Source organism: Balearica regulorum, chromosome W (assembly GCF_011004875.1).
Source record: "Balearica regulorum gibbericeps isolate bBalReg1 chromosome W, bBalReg1.pri, whole genome shotgun sequence".
Lineage (NCBI taxonomy): Eukaryota > Metazoa > Chordata > Aves > Gruiformes > Gruidae > Balearica > Balearica regulorum.
In genome coordinates this window covers 5800565-5825595 of record NC_046219.1, presented here as the reverse complement: position 1 = coordinate 5825595, position 25031 = coordinate 5800565, and the positions used below count along the sequence as shown (strand labels likewise).

At 44.6% G+C, this 25031-nt stretch overlaps 1 protein-coding gene across 1 annotated transcript; it reads right to left on the bottom strand.

Annotated features, from left to right (window-relative positions):
• LOC142599195 (alpha/beta hydrolase domain-containing protein 17B-like) lies at window positions 1–23090 on the bottom strand. Its single transcript, XM_075739095.1, has 3 exons — window positions 22619–23090; window positions 1134–1313; window positions 1–226 (listed from the first exon to the last, which is right to left on the bottom strand). The coding sequence occupies exons 1-3, from the start codon at window positions 23083–23085 to the stop codon at window positions 7–9; spliced, it is 867 nt and encodes a 288-aa protein (XP_075595210.1). The 5' UTR covers window positions 23086–23090; the 3' UTR covers window positions 1–6.
• Window positions 23091–25031: the final 1941 nt, after the last annotated feature.

Below are 25031 nucleotides of genomic sequence, written 5' to 3'. Positions count from 1 at the left end.
AGAAAATTACAAGTTCACCAGTTCCTGTGACACAAACTGTTTTAATCTTTCAAGGTACTGTCCATAGAGTTCCACATCATTATGGCCTGCTCCTTCTACCCACAGTGGTTCTACAGGTCTCTGGCAATGCTCAAATAATGCCAGGCCATGTGAAAAGTCAATTACTTCATCTTCAGTCCCATGGATGATTAACACAGGAGATGTTATTTTAGAGATTTTGTCAATGCTGTAAGAAAAAGATTATATCCATGAACATGGTCAGCTTTATTAAACCTTCTTGAAGGACCAGAGAGTCTTAATTTAATTTTTTGTAATGGTTAAAAGTACAATGAGTAATTAAAAGTACAATGCATAATTAAATTTTAAAATTGTTTAAATCATTAGAAATTTCGATATTATCAACACCCTGGAAGCCATTAGAGTAGCATATGCAAAACTACACAGAAAGGAAAAACACTAATGGAATCTACTAGGATTGCGTAACAGAACAATCAATCTTAAAATGGTATTCATTACCATGTTCACTTCAAAAATCAAAGTCATTGGACTGATAAAAAATATTCAGAGTTTTTCCTCAATAGAAAAAGAGCCTGTCAGAACTGGAAGAATTTTGGCTCTTAACTTTTGATCCTCTATGGGAAACTCCTTGAAGATAGATATTTACAATGCAAGCAATTCTTCTAGCAAAGTGTACCAGTTTGCAATGGCCAATGAATGGCATAGTTCTGAAATACTTGACAGAACTCTATTTACTTCAATTAAGGTCTATTTATTTTTTCCAGTCTTTGCTACTTATAGAAATACATTCAAAAGACTATTTATAGTCACCCAAAGCAACAATTCACTGCAAGAGAACTACTTGTTAGTATCTAGGGGTTATGTATAGGAAAACTAATCATTTTTATACAGATACCCACTGAAATGATTCATGATATAAAAAACCTAAAAGATTTACAAAGTTTTGTAAACTCCCTCAAATGTTTCTCATTTTTTTCATTCACTCTGATTATTCTCCAATTATTGTTTCAAAACTGTATAAAGAAAATTCAGAGTATTTGCCAGATTACTTGTTTCCCTATTCTACAACTTCTGTAATAGAAAAAACCGCACACACTAAAAATCCGACAACTCACTTTGGGAATGCATCAAAGCAATAGGTCATCTTCCTATCAGGAAAAGCTATTCGCATTCCTGAGGTCAGTGGAGAATGAAGAATTACAGCAGCACTTTCATACCTAGCAGCAAGATCCACAGATGGTACCGTTCCTATACTTTGGCCATATATAATAACATTTTCAGGGCGGATTCCGTACCTAGAAAATTAAAAACATTAACAGAAATGTAATTTAAAATTAAACAGATCAGTTTCTATACAACTAGACAAAAAAGACGCTTGGTAGATAAAAATTTTGTGAAGAAGATAAACTGTGAAACAGGAGCTGGTAGAACAAGCAAATATGTTTTATAACATTTCTGACTTAAAAGGAAAACTATTTACTTTGTATTTGCAGTACTTTTTCTGACTTATGCCCTGAATGATACTAAAATATGGGTTTATTTTTTAAAATATGGATTTGTGAATGCAGTTACAACTTGTCTACTAGTTATATAGTCAAACATGCAAAAAATTTAGTCAGCTTTTATTATTCTGATATTGGGTAAAAGCTAAAAGCTGGTAACCCTGCTCAGCAATTTATAGGGACCTAAATGATCCCTATACAAACAGTAGCCAGAATATTATGGATTCTGTGTAATAGCTGTGATGCTTTTTTTTTAACACAGTTCCTTTGACACATAGGCAGGAAGAGGAATATCTAAACTAACCCACAATTGAGAGAGACAGCCCAGTAAGTGCTAGAAAATTAAAGTCAAAGCCCCTCATACTTAGATGAAATCACTCTCACTTTTTCTGTAATTAACTGTCCTGGTTTTGTCTAGGATAGAGTTAAACTTTCTTCCTAGTAGCTGGCATAATGCTATGTTTTGGATTTAGGATGAGAATAATGTTGATAACACACTAATATTTTAGTTGTTGCCAAGCAGTCAAGGATGTTTCAGCTTCTCATACTGGCCTGCCAATGAGAAGGCGAGGGGTGCCCAAGAAGCTGGGAGGGGACACAGCCAGGGCAGCTGACCCAAACAGGTCAAAGAGATATTCCATAACATACGACATAATGCTCAATATATAACTGGGGGAGTTGGTTGGGAGGCACGCAGCTCAGGAACTAGCTAAGCATTGGTGGTTGTTTTAGCTGCCTGCCAAGTTAAACCACAACAGTCCTTTTTGGCACCCAACGTGGGGTCCAAAGGGTTGACATAATGACAGATCTGACCAGAGTGTGTTAAAACAAATTTGTTGTAAGCATTCATTTTGTTAGTTTAACGGAAGCTGGTCACAATGCTGTATTATTTGTTCGCATGGTTGTGGTATATAAATCCTTACTTGTATTATATATTCCCTACAGTGCTGTTTCTCATCTCTGGGAGCTGGATGAGGATTTTCCTTTTGCTGCACTGTTGTCTACTTGCTTATGATAAGATAACATTATTGGCCATGAGAATGATTTGGTATGTGTATTCAGCATTGCTGTCACTTCCATACCTTGGGTGCCATCTCCTGGGAATTATTAATAATCACACACTCCAGCTTTTTTCTGCGGAGAAGCAATCTACGGGGAGACGAGGGAATACTTTCACCTTTACCTTCCCTTTCTCCTTCAGGCCAGTTACAATCGCTCTTGAGAATTTTGAATACCCTTGGGATGTTCAAACCAGCATGTTCCTATTGCTAGGTCTGAATGTGGTTCAAGTCTTGTTTAGAGTTAAATAACTATTTAAGAATACTAAGCAGAAATCTGCCCTGAGGCTGGATAGTCATGGGTAGCATGGCATGTGGGAGAATATGGCAGGTATCTAGAGACCTTCTCACCTCCAATGGTTTGGAACTTCACTCCCGAACAACTACAGGACCCTGATAAAGTGATAGAATATTTGAAAAGAGAATGCTGTGGCTATTCCAAAGAGGCACAACTTACCACACTGTGCTGGGCCCTGGCCAGTATCTACCAAACACTTCTCTATAGTAGGCAGCGCCCTCAGGGGGAAGAGAGGGAGAACAGAGCGACAGGCACTGTGGCTACTCCAACCCCCACAACAGGCACTGTGGCTACTCAAATCCCAGTGACATGCAGTGGAGCTGAACCAGAGAACCAACCCGTGCCGGTATCAGTCGCCCCTATACAGAAGAAGAAATACACACACACAAAAAATCATCTCGTTTAGTAAAGGATGACGATGAACCAGGACCACCACAAGAACAGGAGGAAGAGCCAGAACCAGAGGTAATGACCCCATCCCTGTCCCTGAGTGAGCTGCGAGATATGTGAAAAGATTTCAGCCATCATCCAAGCGAGCACATTGTTACTTGGCTGCTTTGATGCTGGGATCATGGGGCCAGTAGCCTGGAACTAGAGGGTAGGGAAAACAAGCAGCTGGGATCCCTGTCTAGGGAAGGGGACATTGACAAGGCAATTGGGAAAAAGACACAAGCCCTCAGCCTCTGAAGGTGACTCCTGTCAAGCGGGAGTGAAAGGTATCCCTTCAGTGAAGATGATGTATGTCATCCAAGCAAGTGGACCAACATGGAGAGAGGCATCCAGTACCTGAGGGAATTAGCTGTGCGGGAGACCTTTATTATGTCCTGGACAACGTGGTTACCCACAGATCTGTATGAAGTCCAGTGCACACGACCCATGTGGTGGAAGCTTGTATGGAGTGCACCATTGTCGTACGCCAACTCATTGTCAGTAATGGACTGGAAAGGCAAAGAGACACCAACAGTGGATGAAGTGGCGTTGGTAATACAAAGAAAGTCTATCTTCCTCCCTTGTCTTGGCTGTGCAGAAACTGTCCCGAGATTTCCAGCAATTTAGAGAGGATATGTCCTACTCCCTGCCTGTACAGAACCGTATCTCAACTACCAGGAGTAAGCATTCCTCTGCTCAAGAGAGAGGAGCTAGAGGGAACACACCATGATGCACCCTGTGGTTTTACCTGCGTGACCGTGGAGAGGACATGAGGAAGTGAGATGGAAAATCTATGTCGACCCTAGAGGTCCGGGTATGTGAATTGCAAAGAAAAACAATATCTCAAATGGGGATTCTTCCAGGAAAAATGCCACTACACTTTCTGGTGGGCAGTCCTCCAGACCAAGTGGAAGGGCTAATCGTACATATGACCCTCTTGAAGAAACTTCTAAGTCATTTTTACAGGAAGTGAGTAATGAATATGATAACCAGGATTAGAGGGGCCCTGCCTCACAGCAGGTGGAGGAAAGGGACAACCGGGTTTATTGGACTGTGTGGATTTGATGGCCTGGCACATCAGATCCACAAGAGTACAAGGCTCTAGTGGACACTGGTGCACAGTGTATCCTAATGCCATCTAGCTATGAAGGGGCAGAACCCATCTGTATTTCTGGAGTGACAAGGGGATCCCAACAGTTAATTGAATTGGAGGCCAAAGAAAGTCTAACTGGGAATGAGTGGCAAAAGCACCCCATTGTGACTGGCCCAGAGGCTCTGTGCAACCTTGGCATAGACTGCCTCCAGAGAGGGTATTTCAAGGACCCAAAAGCGTACCGGTGGGCTTTTGGAATAGCTGCCTTGGAGACAGAAGAAATTAAATACCTGTCTACTCTGCCCCGTCTCTTGGAGGACCCTTCTGTTGTGGGTTTGCTCAGGGCTGAAGAACAACAGGTGCTGATCGCTATGACAATGGCGCACCAGCGGCAATATTGCACCGAGACTCCCTGATTCCCATCCATAAGCTGATTCGTCAACTGGAGAGCCAAGGAGTGATCAGCAGAACTCGCTCACCCTTTAACAGTCCCATATGGCCACTGCAAAAGTCTAATGGAGAGTGGAGACTGACAGTAGTGTAGAAAATATAGAAGCTTAGCTATAACAAAAACTTATGTTAACCAGAAAGCTACTCAAGGCCTGGAAGGAAAACTTCCAAAAAATGGAAAATGTAATCGTGGGATAGAGGCCGTGAGACAGAAACTATAGAATGATTAGTTTGGGATAATTAGTTTGTAACCAAGGTAATAGGTAATGAAGCTAACTGACCATGGCAAGGTACAATGCTGCTACGTTCCATGTACAGTCCCTACCCAACCGGACAATAGGTTTGGGAATATTTATCTTATGAAGGAAGTTGTTATGGACAGGCGCATCCACAACAATGATACTGTACATGCCCATACGAAGAGGGTCATCCAGCGGACATGGGTGTGTGACCACCGATGACCACCAGAGATGCCTTCAGGACTACCGACTGAAATCACTGAGCATGCTTGATGGGGAGGAGAATATGTAAATGAATTCCAAGAAATGATTATCATAGGACTGCCTTTTCTGAGAAAAATGAATATGTATGTTTTGATCCTATATAACCTGTGTGTTGGCGATCACCTGGCATGCACGTTGGGTGGAGCTGTTTCCCCCGTGCATCCAGCGCTGCAATAAAGCAAACCTAGGGTAACTCACGTCTGGTAAATTTCTTATACCCTTTTACAAGTAGTCTATCATGGCCTGAATGAAGTCACACTGTCGCTGAGTGCTGCCATGCTGGACATGCTAGAACTTCAAGATGAACTGGAGTCAAAGGCAGCCAAGTGATATGACACAACTGATATTGCAAATGCATCTTTCTCAGTCCCTTTGGCGGCAGAGTGCAGGGCACAGATTGCTTTCACTTGGAGGGGCATCCAGTACACCTGGAATCGACTGCCCCAGGGGTGGAAACAAAACCTCACCATTTCCCATGGACTAATCCAGACTGCACTGGAAAAGGGTGAAGCTCCAGAACACCTGTAATACATTGACAACATCAAATGGGGCAACACAGCAGAAGACATATTTGAGAAAGGGAAGAAAATAATCCGAATCCTTCTGAAAGCTGGTTTCGCCATAAACCAAAGTAAGGTCAAGGGACCTGCACAGAAGTCCAGTTTTTAGTAAAAAAATGGCAAGATGGACGTTATCAGATCTGAATGGATGTGATCAACAAAATAGCAGCTATTCCTCCACCAACTAGCAAAAAGGAAACACAGGCTTTCACAGGCATTATGGGATTTTGGAGGATGCATATTCCAAATTACAGTCTGCTTCTAAGCCCTCTTTATCAAAAGTCCCAGAAGAAGAATGATTTCAAATGGGGCCCTGAGCAACAACAAGCCTTTCAACAAATTAAACAGGAAAGAGTTCATGCAGTAGCCCTTGGGCCAGTCCAGGCAGGACCAGATGTTAGAAGTGTGCTCTACACTGCAGCTAGGGAGAATGTCCCTACCTGGAGACTCGAGCTCGATCCCTGGGGTTTTCTAGTCCCACAATATAATAAACTGCCAGAAAATGAGAAGCAATATATTCCCTGTTTACTGATGGAACCTGTCACATTGTAGGAAAGCATTCGAGATGGAAGGCTGCTGTATGGAGTCCTATACGACAAGTCACAAAAATTAGAATCATAGAATCATAGAATGGTTTGGGTTGGAAGGGACCTCAAAAGATCATCTAGTTCCAACCGCCCCTGCCTTGGGCAGGGTCACCCTCCACTAGACCACATTGCCCAAAGCCTCATCCAACCTGGCCTTGAACACTTCCAGGGATGGGACCTCCACAACCTCTCTGGGCAACCTGTTCCAGTACCTCATGACTCTCACAGTAAAGAATTTCTTTCTGACATCTAATCTAAATCGACCCTCCTTCAGCTTAAACCCAATACCCCTTTTCCTGTCACTACACTCCCTCATAAACAGCCCCTCTCCATCTTTCCTGTAGGCCCCCTTCAGGTACTGGAAGGCCACAATTAGATCTCCCCGGAGCCTTCTTTTCTCCAGGCTGAACAACCCAAACTCTCTCAGCCTGTCCTCATAGGAGAGGTGCTCCAGCCCTTTGATCATCTTCGTGGCCCTCCTCTGGACTCGATCCAACAGCTCGAGGTCTTTCTTGTACTGGGGCCCCCAGAGCTGGATGCAGTACTCCAGGTGGGGGGGTCTCACAAGAGGAGAGTAGAGGGGCAGAATCACCTCCCTCGACCTGCTGGTCACACTTCTTTTGATGCAGCCCAGGACACGGTTGGCTTTCTGGGCTGCAAGCACACATTACTGGCTCATGTGAGACAGTGGCTGGTCACAATGATGTTCTGTTTGGTCCCATGGCTCTGGTTTGTAAACCTCAGTTTACTCTATGTAATCCCTGCGGTGCTGTTCATCACCTCTGGGAGAGAGGTTCTGTATTGGGTCTAGCTGAGATGGAGTTAATTCTCCCCACCGCAGCCCTCCTAGTGCTGTGCTGTGTCTTGGTAGCTAGCAAACTGTTGATAACACACCAGTGTTTTGGCTAATACTGAGCAGTGCCAGCACACATCGAGGCCGTCTCTCCAACATTTCTTTTCCCCCTCAGCAGCAGGCTGGGGGTGGGCAAGATCTTGGGAGGGGACACAGCTAGGACAGCTGACCCAAACTGACCAAAGGGATATTCCATACCATTATGACATCTGCTCAGCAATAAGAAGCTGAGAGATAGGGGGAGGAACAGGGCGGGGGCATTCGTTGTTTCTTTTTACAATGTTTGTCTTCTGGAGTAAGGGGTACGCATACTGAAGCCCTGCTTCCCAGGAAGTGGCCGGACATCGCCTGCTGATGGGAAGTAGAGAATAATCTTTTGCTTTTTGCTTTGCTTCCGTGCGTGGCTTTTTGCTTTATCTACATTAAACTGCCTTTATCTCGACCCACGAGTTTGGGGTTGTTTTTCCATCTTCCTTTCTCCCCTCCCTGCCTTGCTGAGGAGGCGAGTGATAGAGCGGCTCTGGTGGGCACCTGGCCCCCAGCCAGGGTCAACTCACCACAGGTTCCTGTTCTCATATCGTTGTACTGTGTGATAACGACTTATGATAAGATATCATTGACAGTCATGAGTCTGAGATGGTACTTGTATGTAGCATTTCTGTCATGCCTGTACCTTGGTCAATATCTTTCAGAATTGATTAATAATTGGACCCAATCTATGGGGAAGACGGGGGGGGATACTTTCTCCCAATCTTTAACCTCCCCTTTTCCCTTTTGGTTGGTTACAACAGCTTTTGAGAATTTTGAATACCCTTGGAATGTTCAGGCCAGTATATTCCTGTTGCTAGGTCTCCTGAATGCTTTCCCACTCCTGTTCAGGGTTAGCAAAAATTGTTTTCAGAATACCACCCAGAGATCTTCCCCGAGGCTGAATGGTCAGGGCTGGCATGGCATGTGGGAGAATATGGGCGGGTATCTAGAGACCTTCTCACCCCCAATGGTTTAGAGCTTCACTCCCGAACAACTGCAAGACCCTGATAAAATGGTAGAATATTTGAAAGGAAAATGCTGTGGGTATTCCAAGGAGACACAACTTACTGCGCTCTGCTGGGCCCTGGCCACAATCTATCAAACACTGCTTGATAGTAGACAGCACCATCCAGAGGGAGAAAGCGGACCCACTGGCACTACAGTTGCCCAAGCCCCTGCAACAGGCACTGCAGCTGAGCCAAAAGATCAACCCATACCACTATCAGTCGCCCCTATACACAAAACCAAATACACAAGGAAATTGGTTCGCTTAGTGAGAGATGATGATGAACCGGGACCATCACGAGAACAAGAAGGAGAGCCAGAACCAGAAGTGATCACTCAATCCCTGTCCCTGAGTGAGCTGTGAGATATGAGAAAAGATTTCAGCTGCCTTCCAGGGGAGCACATCATCATTATCTGGCTGCTCCGCTGCTGGGATAACGGGGCCAGTAGCCTGGAACTGGAGGGCAGAAAGGCCAAGCAGCTAGGATCCCTGTCTAGGGAAGGGGGCATTGATGAGGCAATTGGGAAGAAGGCACAGGCCCTCAGCCTCTGGAGGCGACTCCTGTCAAGTGTGAGGGAAAGGTATCCTTTCAGCGAAGATGTCGTACGTCGGCCGGGCAAGTGGACCACCATGGAGAGAGGTATTCAATATCTGAGGGAATTAGCTGTGCGGGAGATGGTTTATTATGATCCGGACAATGTACAGTTGCCCACAGACCCCGATGAAGTCCAATGTACCCGACCCATGTGGCGAAAATTTGTGCGAAGTGCACCATCATCGTACGCCGACTCACTGGCGGTAATCGACTGGAAAAGTGAAGAGGCACCCACGGTGGACGAAATGGCTGGCCGACTCCGGCAGTATGAGGAGAGCCTTTCTTCCTCCCTCGTCTCGGCTGTGGAGAAACTGTCTCAGGACGTCCAGCAACTCAAAGAGGATATATCTTACTCCCCACCTGTACAGACCAGTATTTCAGCTGTTAGGAGTAAGCGTTTTTCTGCTCCGGAGAGGGGATGTAGAGCATACACACCACGAGGTATCCTGTGGTTTTACCTGCGTGACCACGGAGAAGACATGAGGAAATGGGATGGGAAGCCTAACTCAACCCTGCGGGCACGCGTACATGAGCTACAAGGCAAGACAGCTGTAAAAAGGGACTCTTCCAGAAAGAATGCTGCTCCAGTTTCCACCAGGCAGCCCCCCAGAACAAGTGGAAGGCCAGATCGCACTTCTGATCCTCTCAAAGGGACTTCTAAGTCCTTTTTGCAAGAGGTGAGTAGTGACTATGACGAGCAGGATTAGAGGGGCCCTGCCTCCAGCCAGGTGGAGGAAAGGGACAATAGGGTTTATTGGACTGTGTGGATCCGATGGCCTGGCACATCGGACCCACAAGAGTACAAGGCCCTAGTGGACACTGGTGCACAGTGTACCCTAATGCCATTGAGCTCTGAAGGGGTGGAACTGATATCTATTTCTGGTGTGACGGGGGGATCCCAACAGTTGACTCCGCTGGAGCCTGAAGTCTAACTGGGACTGAGTGGCAAAAGCACCCCATTGTGACTGCCTCAGGGGTGGAAACACAGCCCCACCATTTGCCATGGACTGATCCAGAGTGCCCTGGAAAAGGGTGAAGCCCCAGAGCACCTGCAATACATTGATGACATCATCGTATGGGGCAACTCAGCAGAGGATGTTTCTGAGAAAGGGAAGAACATAGTCCAAATCCTGCTGCAGGCTGGCTTCGCCATAAACCGAAGTAAGGTCAAGGGGCCTGCGCAGGAGATTCAGTTTTTAGGAATAAGGTGGCATGATGGGCCGTGTCAGATCCCAATGGATATTATTAACAAAATAGCAGCCATGTCCCCACCGACCAGCAAAAAGGAGACACAGGCCTTCTTAGGTGTTGTGGGTTTCTGGAGAATGCACATTCCGAATTACAGTTTGATAGTAAGCCCTCTCTACCACGTAACCCGGAAGAAGAATGATTTCAAATGGGGCCCTGAGCAACGACAAGCTTTCGAACAAATTAAGAAATAGTTCATGCCGTAGCTCTTGGGCCAGTCCGGGCAGGACCAGATGTAAAGAATGTGCTGTACACCGCAGCCAGGGAGAATGGCCCTACCTGGAGTCTCTGGCAGAAAGCACCAGGGGAGACTCGAGGTCGACCCCTGGGGTTTTGGAGTCGGGGATACAGAGGATCTGAGGCCCGCTACACTCCAACGGAAAAGGAGATATTGGCAGCATATGAAGGGGTTCGAGCTGCTTCAGAGGTGATTCGCACTGAAGCACAGCTCCTCCTGGCACCCTGACTGCCAGTGCTGGGCTGGATGTTCAAAGGGAGGGCTCCTTCTACACACCATGCAACCGATGCTACATGGAGTAAGTGGGTTGCGCTGATCACACAACGGGCTCGAATAGGAAGCCCCAATTGTCCAGGAATTCTGGAAGTGATCACAGACTGGCCAGAAGGCAAAGATTTCGGAATGTCGCCAGAGGAGGAGGTGACACGTGCTGAAGAAGTCCCACTGTATAATAAACTAACAGAAGATGAGAAACCACATGCCTTCTTCACTGATGGGTCCTGTCACATTGTGGGAAAGCATCGAAGGTGGAAGGCCGCTGTCTGGAGTCCTACACGGCGAGTTGCAGAAGCTGCTGAAGGAGAAGGTGAATGGAGCCAGTTTGCAGAGGTGAAAGCCATCCAGCTGGCTTTAGATATTGCTGAAAGAGAAAAGTGGCCAACGCTGTACCTCTACACTGAGTCATAGATGGTGGCCAATGCCCTGTGGGGGTGGTTACAGCAGTGGAAGCAGAGCAACTGGCAGCGCAGAGGCAAACCCATCTGGGCTGCCCCATTATGGCAAGATACTGCTGCCCAGCTGGAGAAGCTGGTTGTAAAGGTACGTCACGTAGATGCCCATGTACCCAAGAGTCAGGCCACTGAGGAACATCAGAACAACCAGCAGGTGGATCAGGCTGCCAAGATTCAAGTGGCTCAGGTGGATTTGGACTGGCAGCGTAAGGGTGAATTATTTCTAGCTCGATGGGCCCATGACACCTCAGGCCATCAAGGAAGAGATGCGACATATAGATGGGCCCGTGATCGAGGGGTGGACTTGACCATGGACGCCATCTCACAGGTCATCCATCAATGTGAAACATACGCCGCAATCAAGCAAACTAAGCGGGTAAAGCCTCTGTGGCATGGAGGACGATGGTTGAAATATAAATATGGGGAAGCATGGCAAATCAACTACATCATGCTCCCACAAACCCGCCAAGGCAAGCGTTATGTGCTTACAATGGTGGAAGCAATCACTGGGTGGCTGGAAACATATCCTGTGCCCCATGCCACTGCCCAGAACACTCTTCTGGGTCTTGAAAAGCAAGTCCTGTGGCGACATGGCACCCCAGAGAGAATTGAGTCAGACAACGGGACTCATTTTCGGAACAACCTCATAGACACCTGGGCCAAAGAGCATGGCATTGAGTGGGTGTATCACATCCCCTACCATGCACCAGCCTCTGGGAAAATCGAAAGGTACAACGGACTGCTAAAGACTACCCTGAGGGCAATGGGTGGTGGGACCCTCAAACACTGGGACACACATTTAGCCAAGGCCACCTGGTTAGTTAACACTAGGGGATCTGCCAATCAAGCTGGCCCTGCCCAATCAAAATTCCCACGCCCAGTAGAAGGGGATAAAGTTCCTGTAGTACGCATGAAAAATATGTTGGGTAAAACAGTTTGGGTTATCCCTGCTTCAGGCAAAGGCAAGCCCATCTGCGGGATTGCTTTTGCTCAGGGACCAGGGTGCACTTGGTGGGTGATGAGAAAGGATGGGGAAGTCCGGTGTGTACCCCAAGGGGATTTGATTCTGGGTGAAAATAGCCTATAAATTAAATTGCATGATGTTAATAGCGATATACTGTATCAATGGTATGACCATAAGAATCACCCAAAACTAATGAAGGATGGACTTTGAAACTGAACAAAGTGCCACCATGATGGAACTAGAACTGACTTCAACTGGTGCCCAGAAACTTCATCAAAAATCACATCTTTGGCATCCAGACTGTGAGCATGGACCATACCAGATACACCGGCTGTGAAGACTCCGGATGCAGCGTGCAACCATCCAGTAGCACGCACTATTGCTCCTGCCCTGAGAGACTGTAATGGCAGATGGAACCCAAAGCCATGGACTAAATGAACTCGACAGACATTTTAGAGCGATAGCCCATAGAGTAAGGCAATGAGATCTGTAAAATAATCTGGGCATGACGTAGATGGTATGGAATAAGGAGTGGATAATGTCTTGGTTCTGGCAAGGATAGAGTTAATTTCACAAGGAGCCAGGACAGGTGAGCCAAGCTGGCCAGGGGCTATTCCATATCATGTGACATCATGCTCACCATAAAAGGGGGCTAGTCGGGCAGGGGCGGGCTTGGCGTGGCTCCGGGATGTGTTGAGCGTCTGGTCAGTTGGTCCTCGGATCGGTAAATTGTTCTCTGTTATCACCCATTGTGAATATCTGTTATCAGTACTGTTGTTGATTGTTTTCCCCTCTCCCTTGCTGTCCCAGTAAACTGCCCTTATCCCAACCCTCGAGGCTTTGCCGTTGTTTTTCCGTTCTCCTCCCCATCCCGCCGGGGGAGGGGTGAGCAAGCGGCGCGTGGCACTTAGCTACCGGCTGGGGCTATACCACGTCAATGAAAAAAAACAAATCTTAAAAATACCTTCTCCCTCCACCCCTCCCTTCTTCCCAGGCTCAACTTCAGTCTCAGTTTCTCTACCTCCTCCCACCAAGCGGCCCAGGGATATGAGGAATGGGGGTTGCAGTCAGTTCATCACACATTGTCTCTACCACTCCTTCCTCCTCACACTCATGTGGCCTTTGCTTTTCTTCATTAAACTACCTTTATCTCGACCCATAAGTTTTTCATCTTATTCTCTCCCCCTGACCCACTGAGGAAGGAGAGTGAGAGCAGCTTGGTGAGCACCTGGCAGCCAGTCCTTTCTGGCTCCCAACATGGAGCATAAGGAATTCAAGGTAAGAATAGTAATTGGGAAAAGTAGCAGGCAAAATATGGGCTGAACATTGACAGAGAACAGAATAATTGTGGGGAATTGTTATAACTGTGATAAAGGGATGAGGGGTGGAATGTGTGTAAATTGTCTACCTTTGTCCGTGTTGTGATGATGTTATTTTGATTTTAGTATGGGGAATTCTTTTTGTTGATGTAAGTCACGCGTGTGAAGATTGTGCGATTAATGTATGTCATCACTGAGGCAGTGGTAGCACCTCTATGACAATATATTTAAGAAAGGGTAAAGAACACTGCACAACAGCAGCTGAGAGAGAGGAGTGAGAATATATGAAACAACCCTGCAGACACCAAGGTCAGCGAAGAAGGAGGGGGAAGAGGTGCTCCAGGCACCAGCGCAGGGATTCCCCTGCAGCCCGTGGTAAAGACCATCATGAAGCAGGCTGTCCCTCTGCAGCCCATGGAGGTTAATGGTGGAGCAGATATCCACCCTGCAGCCCATAGAGGACCCCATGCCAGAGAAGGTGGATGTGCCCTGGAGGAAGCTGTGACCCCATGGAGAGCCCACGCTGGAGCAGGCTCCTGGCAGGAACTGTGGTGGTGAGGAGCCCACGCAGGAGCAGGTTTTCTGGCAGGAACTATAGCCCCATAGGGTACCCACAGGGGAACAGTCCATTCCTCAAGGACTGCACCCTGGGGAAAGGACGCATGCCGGAGCAGTTTGTGAAGAACTGCAGCCCATGGGAAGGCCCCATGTTGGAGAAGTTTGTGAAGGATTGTCTCCTGTGGGAGGGACCCCACACTGGAACAGGGGAAGAGTACGAGGAGGAAGGAGCAGTAGAGACAAAGCATTATGAAATGACCCCAACCCCTGTTCCCCTGCCCCGCTTGAGGGGAGGAGTTAGAAGTTTTGGGAGTGAAGTTGAGCCCAGGGAGAAGGGAGAGGTGGGGGGAAGGTGTTTTTTGATTTTATTCTTATTTCTCATTATCCTACTCTGTTTAATTAGCAATAAATTAAACTAATTTCCCCAAGTCGAGTCTGTTTTGCTCATGACAGTAACTGGTGAGTGATCTCTCTGTCCTCATCTCGACCAACGAGCTTTTTGTTGTATTTTCTCCCTCTGTCCTGTTGGTGGAGAGGGAGTAATAGAACAACTTAGTGAGCACCTGGCAACCAGCCAAAGTCAACCCACCACACAAGAGGAAAAATAAGAGTGACATCAATATTGGTCACTTAAACAGGGCCTTAGAATTACAAGACATCCTGAAGAAAGGAAAAGTAACAGTTAAGGAACTATACTCTAAATTGATGTTCAGATTACAAGAGCTCAAAAGATATGCTGCAAAACCTGTTGATATCTTTGAAAACTCATTATGTTGATCATAACAATGCAAATGCAAACACTACTATCCACCCAAGTAATGTTAGGTAACTTGTGCCAGGATAGACAGACTTTCATTTGTTTGGGCTGTTTTGTTGTTTTTTGGTTGGGTTTTTTTGTTGTTTTTAAAGCTGTGGTCACCTGAACAGACCTTAGAACAAAGAGTCTGAGAATAGTTGTGCACAGATGTATATTCTCAGAGAAAGCAATGCCAGGGACAAGTTACTCTGGACTGAATCTGGCATAAAATTTAGGTAGATATTTTCTGCATTTTAAAAGATGCCCACAACATTTTTCTTCCTCATAGCAACTGAGATTTTAATTCCTTTCAACACTCGATTCATTCTTTATGCTTATGCACCTAAGGACTATCTTAATCAAAAACATGTTGAACTTTAAGAACAGTATTTAACGTACCTCTATTGACATAAGTTTGCTAGCATCTACATAGAACATTTGAGAGAACTCAAACTTCCAACCTATCAGCATACTAAAGATGCAGGTTAATGTTCCTGTTAAGCCAATAATATTGTCAAGGAGAACAAAACCACTTTCCTATTTGCATCTTCCATTACCTGTTCCCCTTCACTGGGGCTTGCCAACTACCTCAGTAAACTGAACTAATCTCTTTGGGGAGTAGGGTAGCAACTAGTTTTCTGTTCCTTTATCCTGTCCCTCTTCAGAATCAGACAAGAAAGGACATGCCACTGGTAGGGTGAAGGAAGTAGCAAGCCAATATACCATTTTAACTGTACCATCAGACCACTTCCTAGTATCAGCATCCAAGCTAACACAGTGCCACTGATAAAGCTAGTATCCTCTTCTATGAGCCTATATACATTGATTAGATATAGATGGTTTCTTGTAATGGAGGCAACCCTGAATGACCCAAAGAATTGTTAAAATAAACAAATTTTTTTTTTTTTACCTTTACGACAATCTTTACAACATGCTCTAGCAGGAATTCCTTTATAATTTCCTTTATATTTTTGCCTCTCCCTCTGTAACAAGAGACCTTTGCTATATTTTTCTAAACACTTATCTTAGCAGCAGTCATCTTTTTTTCCTCTACCTACTGATTAGATATATATTGTTACTATCACTGACATGCAAACTGCCAAATGCACATCTGCCTGTAACAAGTGATATTTTTAGACTTTAGCCACCTTAAACAAGATACCACCAGCTGAAGTTACTATAGTACACTTTGCAGGCCCTTAAGCTTTAGAGAGGCTACTGTTTGTGAAGCTATTGCAACACACAGACATAGCCAAGTGACAGCAGCATTTGGGGCACATGGAACCAAGGGGCACATCCTGAGGAAGTTTTAAATGCAGATTTCAGGACCTTTTGTCATCATGCATATAACACATGCAATTACAGCTGCAAATTGCAGAACATGAAGGGTATGAATGTGTTCCACATCTTTAGCTATACACATTCTATACCATGAATGAGCATGAGTATATACCTCTTCCTCAACTTAGACTGACATTCTTCTATGGCATATGCAATTAACACTGCTAAAAAAAAAAAAGGGAACCATGTTTCATGGGAAGCAAGCTCATAGTCCATGCATGTACTAATCAAACTGCACTTCAGCCTTTCTCACATTGTTTTGGCCTTTTCTAAACTTTACAAAGTTACTGGTACATTTGTTTTATTGCCAAGATTTCTCTTCATGATAAATTTAGACTGTTTTTCCCTGTAAGGCGATGTGGAAGGTGAGAGCCTCTGCTTCATTGAGGCTATCTAATCAAGGACCTTTTCAATGCAAAAGGGTAAAATAAGTAAAGGGAGAAGGCATAAACAAGAACAGAGACACAAACCTGGTAGACAAGGGATAATGAAGACAATGCCAAAAAACAAAAGTTACAAATTAATGGGCCATTAAACTCCAGGCACAGCTTTGAAAAAGGACACCTGGATTTTGTAACTGATAAGTGGGAAACAAGAAGATTTGGAATATTTAAGGGGGAGCAGCAGAACTATGCCAACTGATGAGAGAGTGTCCAGGGGAGGGGAATTGGGGATGAACAGACAGAAAAGGGTATAAGAGGGGCCAGTTGGGTGTAAAATGGGGCCAGTCAGTATGCTTGTCTGAGCCCTGCACCTGATCACTGCAGTCTATCCTATCTTCTTATTAAATCTTTTCTTAACTATCTATCTCATGCATGCGTGTGCTGCAAGGACTAAGCGTCAGCTACTGGTGAGACGAGTGTGAGCAGATATGGGGTCAGGAACTTGAGTCAGACTAGGGGCATGTGGTGGGTTGACCCTGGCTGGGGGCCAGGTGCCCACCAGAGCCGCTCTATCACTCCCCTCGTTCACTAGACAGGGGAGAAAAAGTATAACAAAAAACTTATGGGTCGAGATAAGGACAGGGAGAGATCACTCACTAATTATCATCACGAGCAAAACAGACTGAACTTAGAGAGGAAATTCATCTAATTTATTACTAAGCAAAACAGAGTAGAGGAATGAGAAATAAAACCAAATCTTAAAACACCTCCCCCCACCCCTCCCATCTTCCCGGGCTCAACTTCACTCCCGGCTTCAACCTCTGCCCCCCCTCAACGGCACAGGGGGACGGGGAATGGGGGTTACGGTCAGTTCATCACACATTGTTTCTGCCGCTTCTTCATCCTCAGGGGGAGGAATCCTCTCATCATTCCCCTGCTCCAACATGGAGTCTCTCCCACAGGCTACAGTCCTTCACAAATTGCTCCAGCATGGTCTCTTCCATGGGGTGCAGACCTTCAGGAACAGATTGCTCCAGTGTAGGTCCCCCACGGGGTCACAAGTCCTGTCAGCAAACCTGCTCTGGCATGGGGTCCTCTTTCCACGGGTCCACAGGTCCTGCCAGGAGCTTGCTCCAGCATGGGCTTCTCACAGGGTCACAGCCTCCTTCAGGTGCCTCCACCTGCTCCAAGGTGGGGTCCTCCACGGGCTGCAGGTGGAATCTCTACACCCCCTCATCCTTCCTCCATGGGCTGCAGGGGGACAGCCTGCTTCACCATGGTCTTCACCACAGGCTGCAGGGGGATCTCTGCTGTGGTGCCTGGAGCACCTCCTCCCCCTCCTTCTGCACTGACCTTGGTGTCTGCAGAGTTTCTTACATCTTCTCACTCCTCTCTCCGGCTGCAAAAGCTCTCTCTGTTTTTTTTCTCTTTCTTAAATATGTTATCACAGAGGCCCTGATTGGCTTGGCCTTGGCCAGCAGCGGGTCCATCTTGGAGCTGGCTGGCATTGGCTCTATCAGACACAGGGGAAGCTTCTAGCAGCTTCTCACAGAAGCCACCCCTGTAGCCCCCCCAGCTACCAAAACCTTGCCACGCAAACCCAACACAGGGTGTAAGCATCCCCAGGCCTGCAGTGCCAGCCACTGGGAACAGGTAAGAGTCTTGGCTACTAGCCACTGGGGTAGGAATGGCATGTATCCTGAGAACCAGCTACTATTGGGAGGGAACAGGGTGAATGAAGCAAGTATGGGGCTCAGCAACTGGAGCAGAGTTTTGGGTCACAAGCCCATGTACATGGGCACCAGCTGTTGGGGGACAGGGGGAAAGTGATTGCATCTTCCCTCAACCTGGTGCCCATGTGCAATTCACTAGAAAACTTCAAGCTGGACTAGCCTGCAAGTAGTAAGCCCTAGATCCAGGTAGGGATATCAGACAGGCAGGTGGTCCATGCTGGTATTCAAGGGATCTGCAAGTGTGGAGCGCTTGTCAGACAAGTGCACAAATGCATCTGTTGGCTAGCAAGCATAAAGCTGGACTATCTGGCAAACAGGAGAGCTGTGAAGCAGGTAAGAGGGCCCAGGATCCAGGCAGGGTCCACAGTAAGCAACAGAGACAAGGTTGTTTGGCTTCTTAAAGTTAGATCTACATTATAAGGCAACTCTGGCAAGCTTTCAGGTATCTGTTTGAGCACTCCTCACCCTGCATTTGCCTGGGGCTGATTAAACATCTCCTTCCTTGCTAGGATGTCAAAGGCTTTCACAGACTAGGGCAGCAGAAGATGGGTATATCCCAGAATTACTACTGGCATTTCAACATTTCATAGCTACGATGGTCAAAAAGAATGTCCTCACTTGCAGCTTTTATGTAGTCCCACGCCCATGAATATGGGAGCACTGTGCACCTTTCCCAAACATGATGACAATGAATTATCTTGTCATCTTCCAGAGTCATCATCCACATAGCTAAGTACTGCCTCCTGTTAAAATACTCAAAGCAGGTGAAAAAAAAAGGGGAAAACTCAAAAGCTGCATTCTGCTTTTTTCCTTTTCTGATCTGCTGCCTCACAAATTGAAGCAGCCTCTAGCACAAGGGCTGCAATTGAACTTGCAAGAATTGCACATAGAGATGTGTGTGTGTATTTATACTCACATGCCCCTTGCACTCAAGGTTGTCAAAGAGAGATATTAATGTTTTGCCTCTATATGTTCAGGAAGCATTTGGCCACCAAATTAGCTTTCTATATACATCTACGTGAATGACAATATTCACATACTGTTACTATAGCCACTTTTAAGAAAACAGTGTTGTACTAACCTCACCATCCCCCTGAATATTAGTTCACAGACTATTTCATCTCAGGTCTCCAGTCCCCACTGGAAACTTGTGCCAATTTGCAAAAGGCCATCAGGATTGTCCTTCCAAAATACCACATAAAACAGTAACACATCTCCACTGCAAGCAGCAGTGTTGACTGTAAAACGAAATCCACATCAGTACTTCAATTGCCCCAGAAACCCCTTTTAATGCTGGGTCCTATGATCCCATGTCTCACAAAAGGGAATGTAGAGAGCTGTGATTAGCTGTGATCAACCTCACACAGTAATAATTTCTCTGTTCCTTTCTTTGTCCCATCACATAACCTGGGAGACCTGGTTTGAAAGCCTAGGATCCCTTCTCTCATCCTGTTAACGTGAATTTCAAAGGAGCTACAGCTATATTTATGTCCATTCAGCAAACAATCCACAGATTTGTTTTTGCAGAACACTGACATCATAAATGTTGATTATGTAATCATTGTAATACTGAAAAAACAAGCTAAGCTAGAAAAAAGAATCAATATTGCAAAAAATACTCAAAGGCTATATTTTGGTCCACATATTAATCAACTATTTAAATGCAGCTGAGCACTGTGTTTCAGGGCTCAAAAAAATAATACCATGGACTGGTAACCAAACTATAGGAGCTAGTATACCCAAAGTAATGTGTTAGATTTGTCCCCTCTCCATTCAATGTTCAGATACAAAGACAAGACCAGACCTACCAGTTGGAAAGTTGCTGAAAGTAGCACAGGGGAAACTAGTAGTACCAACCACTTTTTAATTAATGAAAAAAATTAAGTTCATGTTTGCAAAATCCACAAATTTGGCAGAACAATCCAAGCTTTATACACTCTATTATCTATTTCTAAAATTTTTGACACAAAACCAAATGCAGGCAATAGATGTGCTTGAGGTGAAATCATTCCTGAATTGGAAAGGGAAAAGCAAATAATACAGAGCATGTATTTAGAATCCACCACCCCTCCCAAAGGCTCTTCAGAAAAGGGCATATTCCAATGGAATGCATAAAGAGCATATTCAGATGTGATATTATTCTGATCAATAATCTTATTTGATTGGGGAAGACATACTATGGGTTGTTGAAATAGAGAGGGGAGAATTCAACTTGCAATCACATTTCCTTTAATGTTTTCAAACAGACATTATTCAGGGGGAATATGATAATTACTAATTAGTTCATATAACAAAACCTGTAAACTTATGTAAACAAGCAATTAAGCTTCATCACCTGCTTTGCTTCTGTTTTGCTGATATGTATAAATGATTGTTTTCCACATTGACCAAAAACATAGCCTTTTTTGCAACCAATGTTACTGGGTCTTTCATCATGTAGCTATCTTCCACATAACCTGTCAACTACAGACCACAATCACCAACGCATCTGTTGTAGCTCTTTGTTTACAGAACAGATGTCTCATTATGTTCCAACTTTTTACTATAATCAAGAGAAATGTCAAAATTAGCCTAAATACACAGAACAAGCATTTTAGAATAATATCCGAGGCTGAATACCTGCCCCATCTGGTTGTATGAGGTTTAATATACGGTTAAAATATATGCTTCTTTAAAAAGAAAGCATCAAGCCCTTGATATAATGTGATAAAAATTTCAAGACAATGTATGTACTTAAAACCAAGAAAAGGAATAATCCCCTTCAAAGTAACAGAGAAATGGTTAAAATTACATGGAACAAGTTCAACAGTCACTGTGACAACCGGGCCCCAAGATTTGCACAATCTCTACACATGCCCCTATACTAAGTCACATCCCTGATAATATATTATTAAACAGCATACTCAAGTTGTGATGATCCAACCATAATAAGCTGTACAATATTAAAATTCAGTTTTTCACAGCTTTTCTATTGCTAAATATGCAATATGATGGTAATTTTGTGAACATCTATTCTTATGGTCACATAGTATTTTCAAAAATAATCTTTTTGTAGTTTGGGCATTTGTAGAACAAGAAGAATTTTGGTTTTAAATGGAATAAGCCACGGTGAAAAAAACGCTCTCAAATTTAAGAAGTGGGTGTTCAGTACTGTATTTATTTGGTGCTTGAGCTTCTTACATTTATTGGAGAATGTCTCTGTGGCCTTTTAACTTACCATTTAATCTCTCTAAAACCAGAGGCTGTAGCTGCTGGTCTGAATTCTGAAACAAAGGTGACCAGAACACTACAACAAAATTTTGGCAGTCTTGCCAGGGTCCCCTTTCTACTACCCCTCCCTACAAAAAGTAGGCAATAGTTGCATCTGAAAAACAGATTTGCATTTTTTTCAACCCACATCAAACTAGTGGCTCAGTTACTGGGCAATCAGTTGTTATAGATTTTTCTTCTCTTCTGAGATTTCTAACTGAGGAGATCCCAAACGGTGATAAGTAAGGTTTATCTTCTAATCATTCAAGTAAGACTGAAATGGAATAAAATTTATTAGCGTATATTTCAATTTCTCTAGTACATCAGCACTATATAATAATTCTGCTATATATTGACAATACCTTCAGTATAAAACACCATCAACCAGCTTTGATATGAATCCATTAATCTAATCCTAAAACACAGTATTTATATTTAAACTGCCAGTGCAGATTAAGTACAATCATTTGGAAAGCATGCTGGAAAATTGTACTGGGTCTGGCTGAGACGGAGTTAACTTTCTTCATAGCAGCTCGTATAGTGCTGTGTTTTAGACTTGGGACTAAAGCAGTACTGATAACACACCAATGTTTTGGCTATAGCTGAACAGTGCTCGCGCAATGTCAAGGCCTTCTCAGTTTCTCACTCTACTGCTGCTGCCACCTGCCCATCCCCCAGTGATTAGACTAGGGGGTGAGCAAGAGGTTGAGAGGGGACAAAACCAGGACACCTGACCCAAATTGACCAAATGTCCATGGCATACATCATCATACTCAGCAATAAAACTGGAGGTTAGTCTTTCCAAGGTAGCTGTTGCTTGGAGACTGGCTGGGCATCAGGCTGCCTGTGGGAGGTGGCGACTGCTTTTGCATCACTTGCATTTCCCCTCCCCTCCTCCCTTCACTTATTAAAGTTTTATCTCTACCCATGAGTTTTTCCTCACTTTTTGTCTTCCAATTCCCTCCCCTCCATTCTGCTGGGGGAGAGGAGCGAGCAAGCAGCTCACACTGATGGGTGCTTAGCTGCTGGCCAGGGTCAACCTACCACAAAAATAAAAATGACCAGAGATGTCTTACCTTGTTCTAAGAGCCACCCAAGCAGCATCAATGTCAGCATACAGATTCTTCTCTGTTGGCTTCCCAGAACTTGCACCATATCCAGAATAATCATATGAGAATATGTTGCAATTAATCTGTGAACCCAGTCCTATATAAAAGCTGCTCATCTGACCTAGGTCAACAGCATTTCCATGTGAGAAGAGCAAAGTATACTTGGCATTAAGTGAGCAACACACAAACATACAGGCAATCCTGTTACCTTTACTTGTTCTAGTCATGAAACACTCAATAGCATCTTTTTCTCTAGAAGAATACTGCCAGTCTGCTCGCTCTGAGAGATGTAGAGTCCAGCAACTACCACTCTCACTGCAAATCAGCGTGTATGTAGGATCAGGAGGTAAGAATGCCAGTTTAGAAGCAATTTTCCCTGGGCATGGTGGACAACAGAACAGGCAACACAGTTCACTAAAGGAAAGATTATTCATCTTCTAGTCTGAAATAGGAAGAGAGAATAGTATCAGTTTCTAATTACAATCCCATATTAAAAAAGCCTCATGAAAAATACAAGCTTCGTCTCTCCAGTAATTAAGCAATTTCTATGGAAACATTTAACAAAACATATTTAAATATAAGCAAATTTCTATATAATAGTTTATTTGATATTATTAACTGCTTTAAAATGAGCATGCTATACAAAACCAGTAATAGCTATAGCCCTGCAAGATGTTAAAACTGAAAGAACTAAACCCCACCACAACCCAAAACAAAAATATTTTTATCCAGAACAATAACAAACATAAGTTTTGGAGTTTCTTTTGAGGAAATAAAGTCCCTCCCCTTAAGGCAATAACAGAAGCATTCACCTCATTGACAAACATACATGTCAAAGAACAATTAGAATACGTTATAGCATTTCCAGGGTAATAAGGCAACGAAGAGCTCTGCAGGAAAAAAAAAACAAAAAAACAAAAAAAAACCTACAACGTTTCAAACTACAGATAAAGCATGGCAAGAGGCCCCTGCAAGCACTATCAGCAGTAGGAAAGGTGCATGAACGTCCTGGTTTTCAGCTGGAATAGAGTTAATTTTCACCAGAAGCTGGGACAGGACACAGCCAGGACAGCTGACCCAAACTAGCCAAAGGGGTATTCCATACCATATGATGTCATGCTCAGCATATAAAGGAGGCTGGATGGGGAGGAGTCGTCGCTACTGAGAGATGGGCTGGGCATAGGGTCAGGTGAGCAAACTGTATTCTGCATAACAGAATATACAAAGTGTACAATAAGTATTGTTATTTACCTCTGGGGGAGAGAAGTGAGCAAGTGGCAGCATGGTGCTTAGCTGCTGGCTGGGGCTAAACCACAACAGTTGTTTTTGGTGCCCAACATGGGGCCCAAAGGGTTGAGATCTGACCAGAGAATGTTAACACAAAGTTATTATACACATTTATTATATTAGGTAAATATTAACTGGTCACAGTGGTGTTTTGCTCGTTCACATAGCTGTGGTACGTAAACCCTTACTTGCTGTATGTATTCCCTGTGGTGCTGTTTATCACCTCTGGGAGAAGAATCAGGATTCTCATTTTGCTGTACTGTGTACTATCGACTTATGATAAAATAACATCACTGGTCATGAGCTTAAGCTGATATTTGCGTGTGGCATTGCTGTCATGCCCATACCTCGGATGACATCTCAGAATGAATCAATAATCATACTCAATCTATGGGAAAGACCGGAGGAATGTCATCCCTACTACAATTGCTATATGCTGTATCAATAGTATTACAGTAAGAATCACTCAAATTAATGAAGGATGAACTTTGATGAAAGTGAGCAAAGTGCAGCGATGATGGAACTAGAACTGATTTCAGCAACCGACACCCAGCAACTTCCTCGAGACTGACATCTTCAACCTGCAGACTGTGAGCATGGACCATGCCAGATACACCAGCCACAAGCTCTGGATGCAGCATGCAACAATCCAACAGCACACGCCATCTCTCCCGCCCTGAGAGACTGTAATGACAGACAGAGCCCAAAGTCATGGACTAAATGAACTCAATGGACATTTTAGAGGGATGGCCCATAGACTAATGGAATGATATCTGCGTGTGTGTGTATGTGTGCATATATATCTCTCTCAAAACCAGGAAGAGTGTTGCTCATTAATTGGGTGTAGGATCTGGTCATGACTTAGATGGTATAGAATAAGGGGTGGACAATGTCCTAGTTTTTGGCTGGGATAGAGTTAATTTTCACAAGAAGCTGGGAGGGGACACAGCCAGGATAGCAGACCCAAACTAGCCAAAGGGATATTCAATACTATAACTTCATGACCAGCATATAAAGGGGGCTGGCCAGGGAGGAGGGGCCACTACTTGGGGATGGGCTGGGCATCAGGTCAGGTGAGCAAATTGCATTGTGT

Coding starts and splice junctions, on each gene's coding strand:
- LOC142599195 (XM_075739095.1), bottom strand. CDS start 23,085: ATGAATAATCTTTCCTTTAGTGAACTGTGTTGCCTGTTCTGTTGTCCA. Junction 1,314..22,618: donor TGGGTGGCTCTTAGAACAAG/GTAAGACATCTC, acceptor TTAATTTTCTAG/GTACGGAATCCGCCCTGAAA. Junction 227..1,133: donor TGCTTTGATGCATTCCCAAA/GTGAGTTGTCGG, acceptor TTTTTCTTACAG/CATTGACAAAATCTCTAAAA.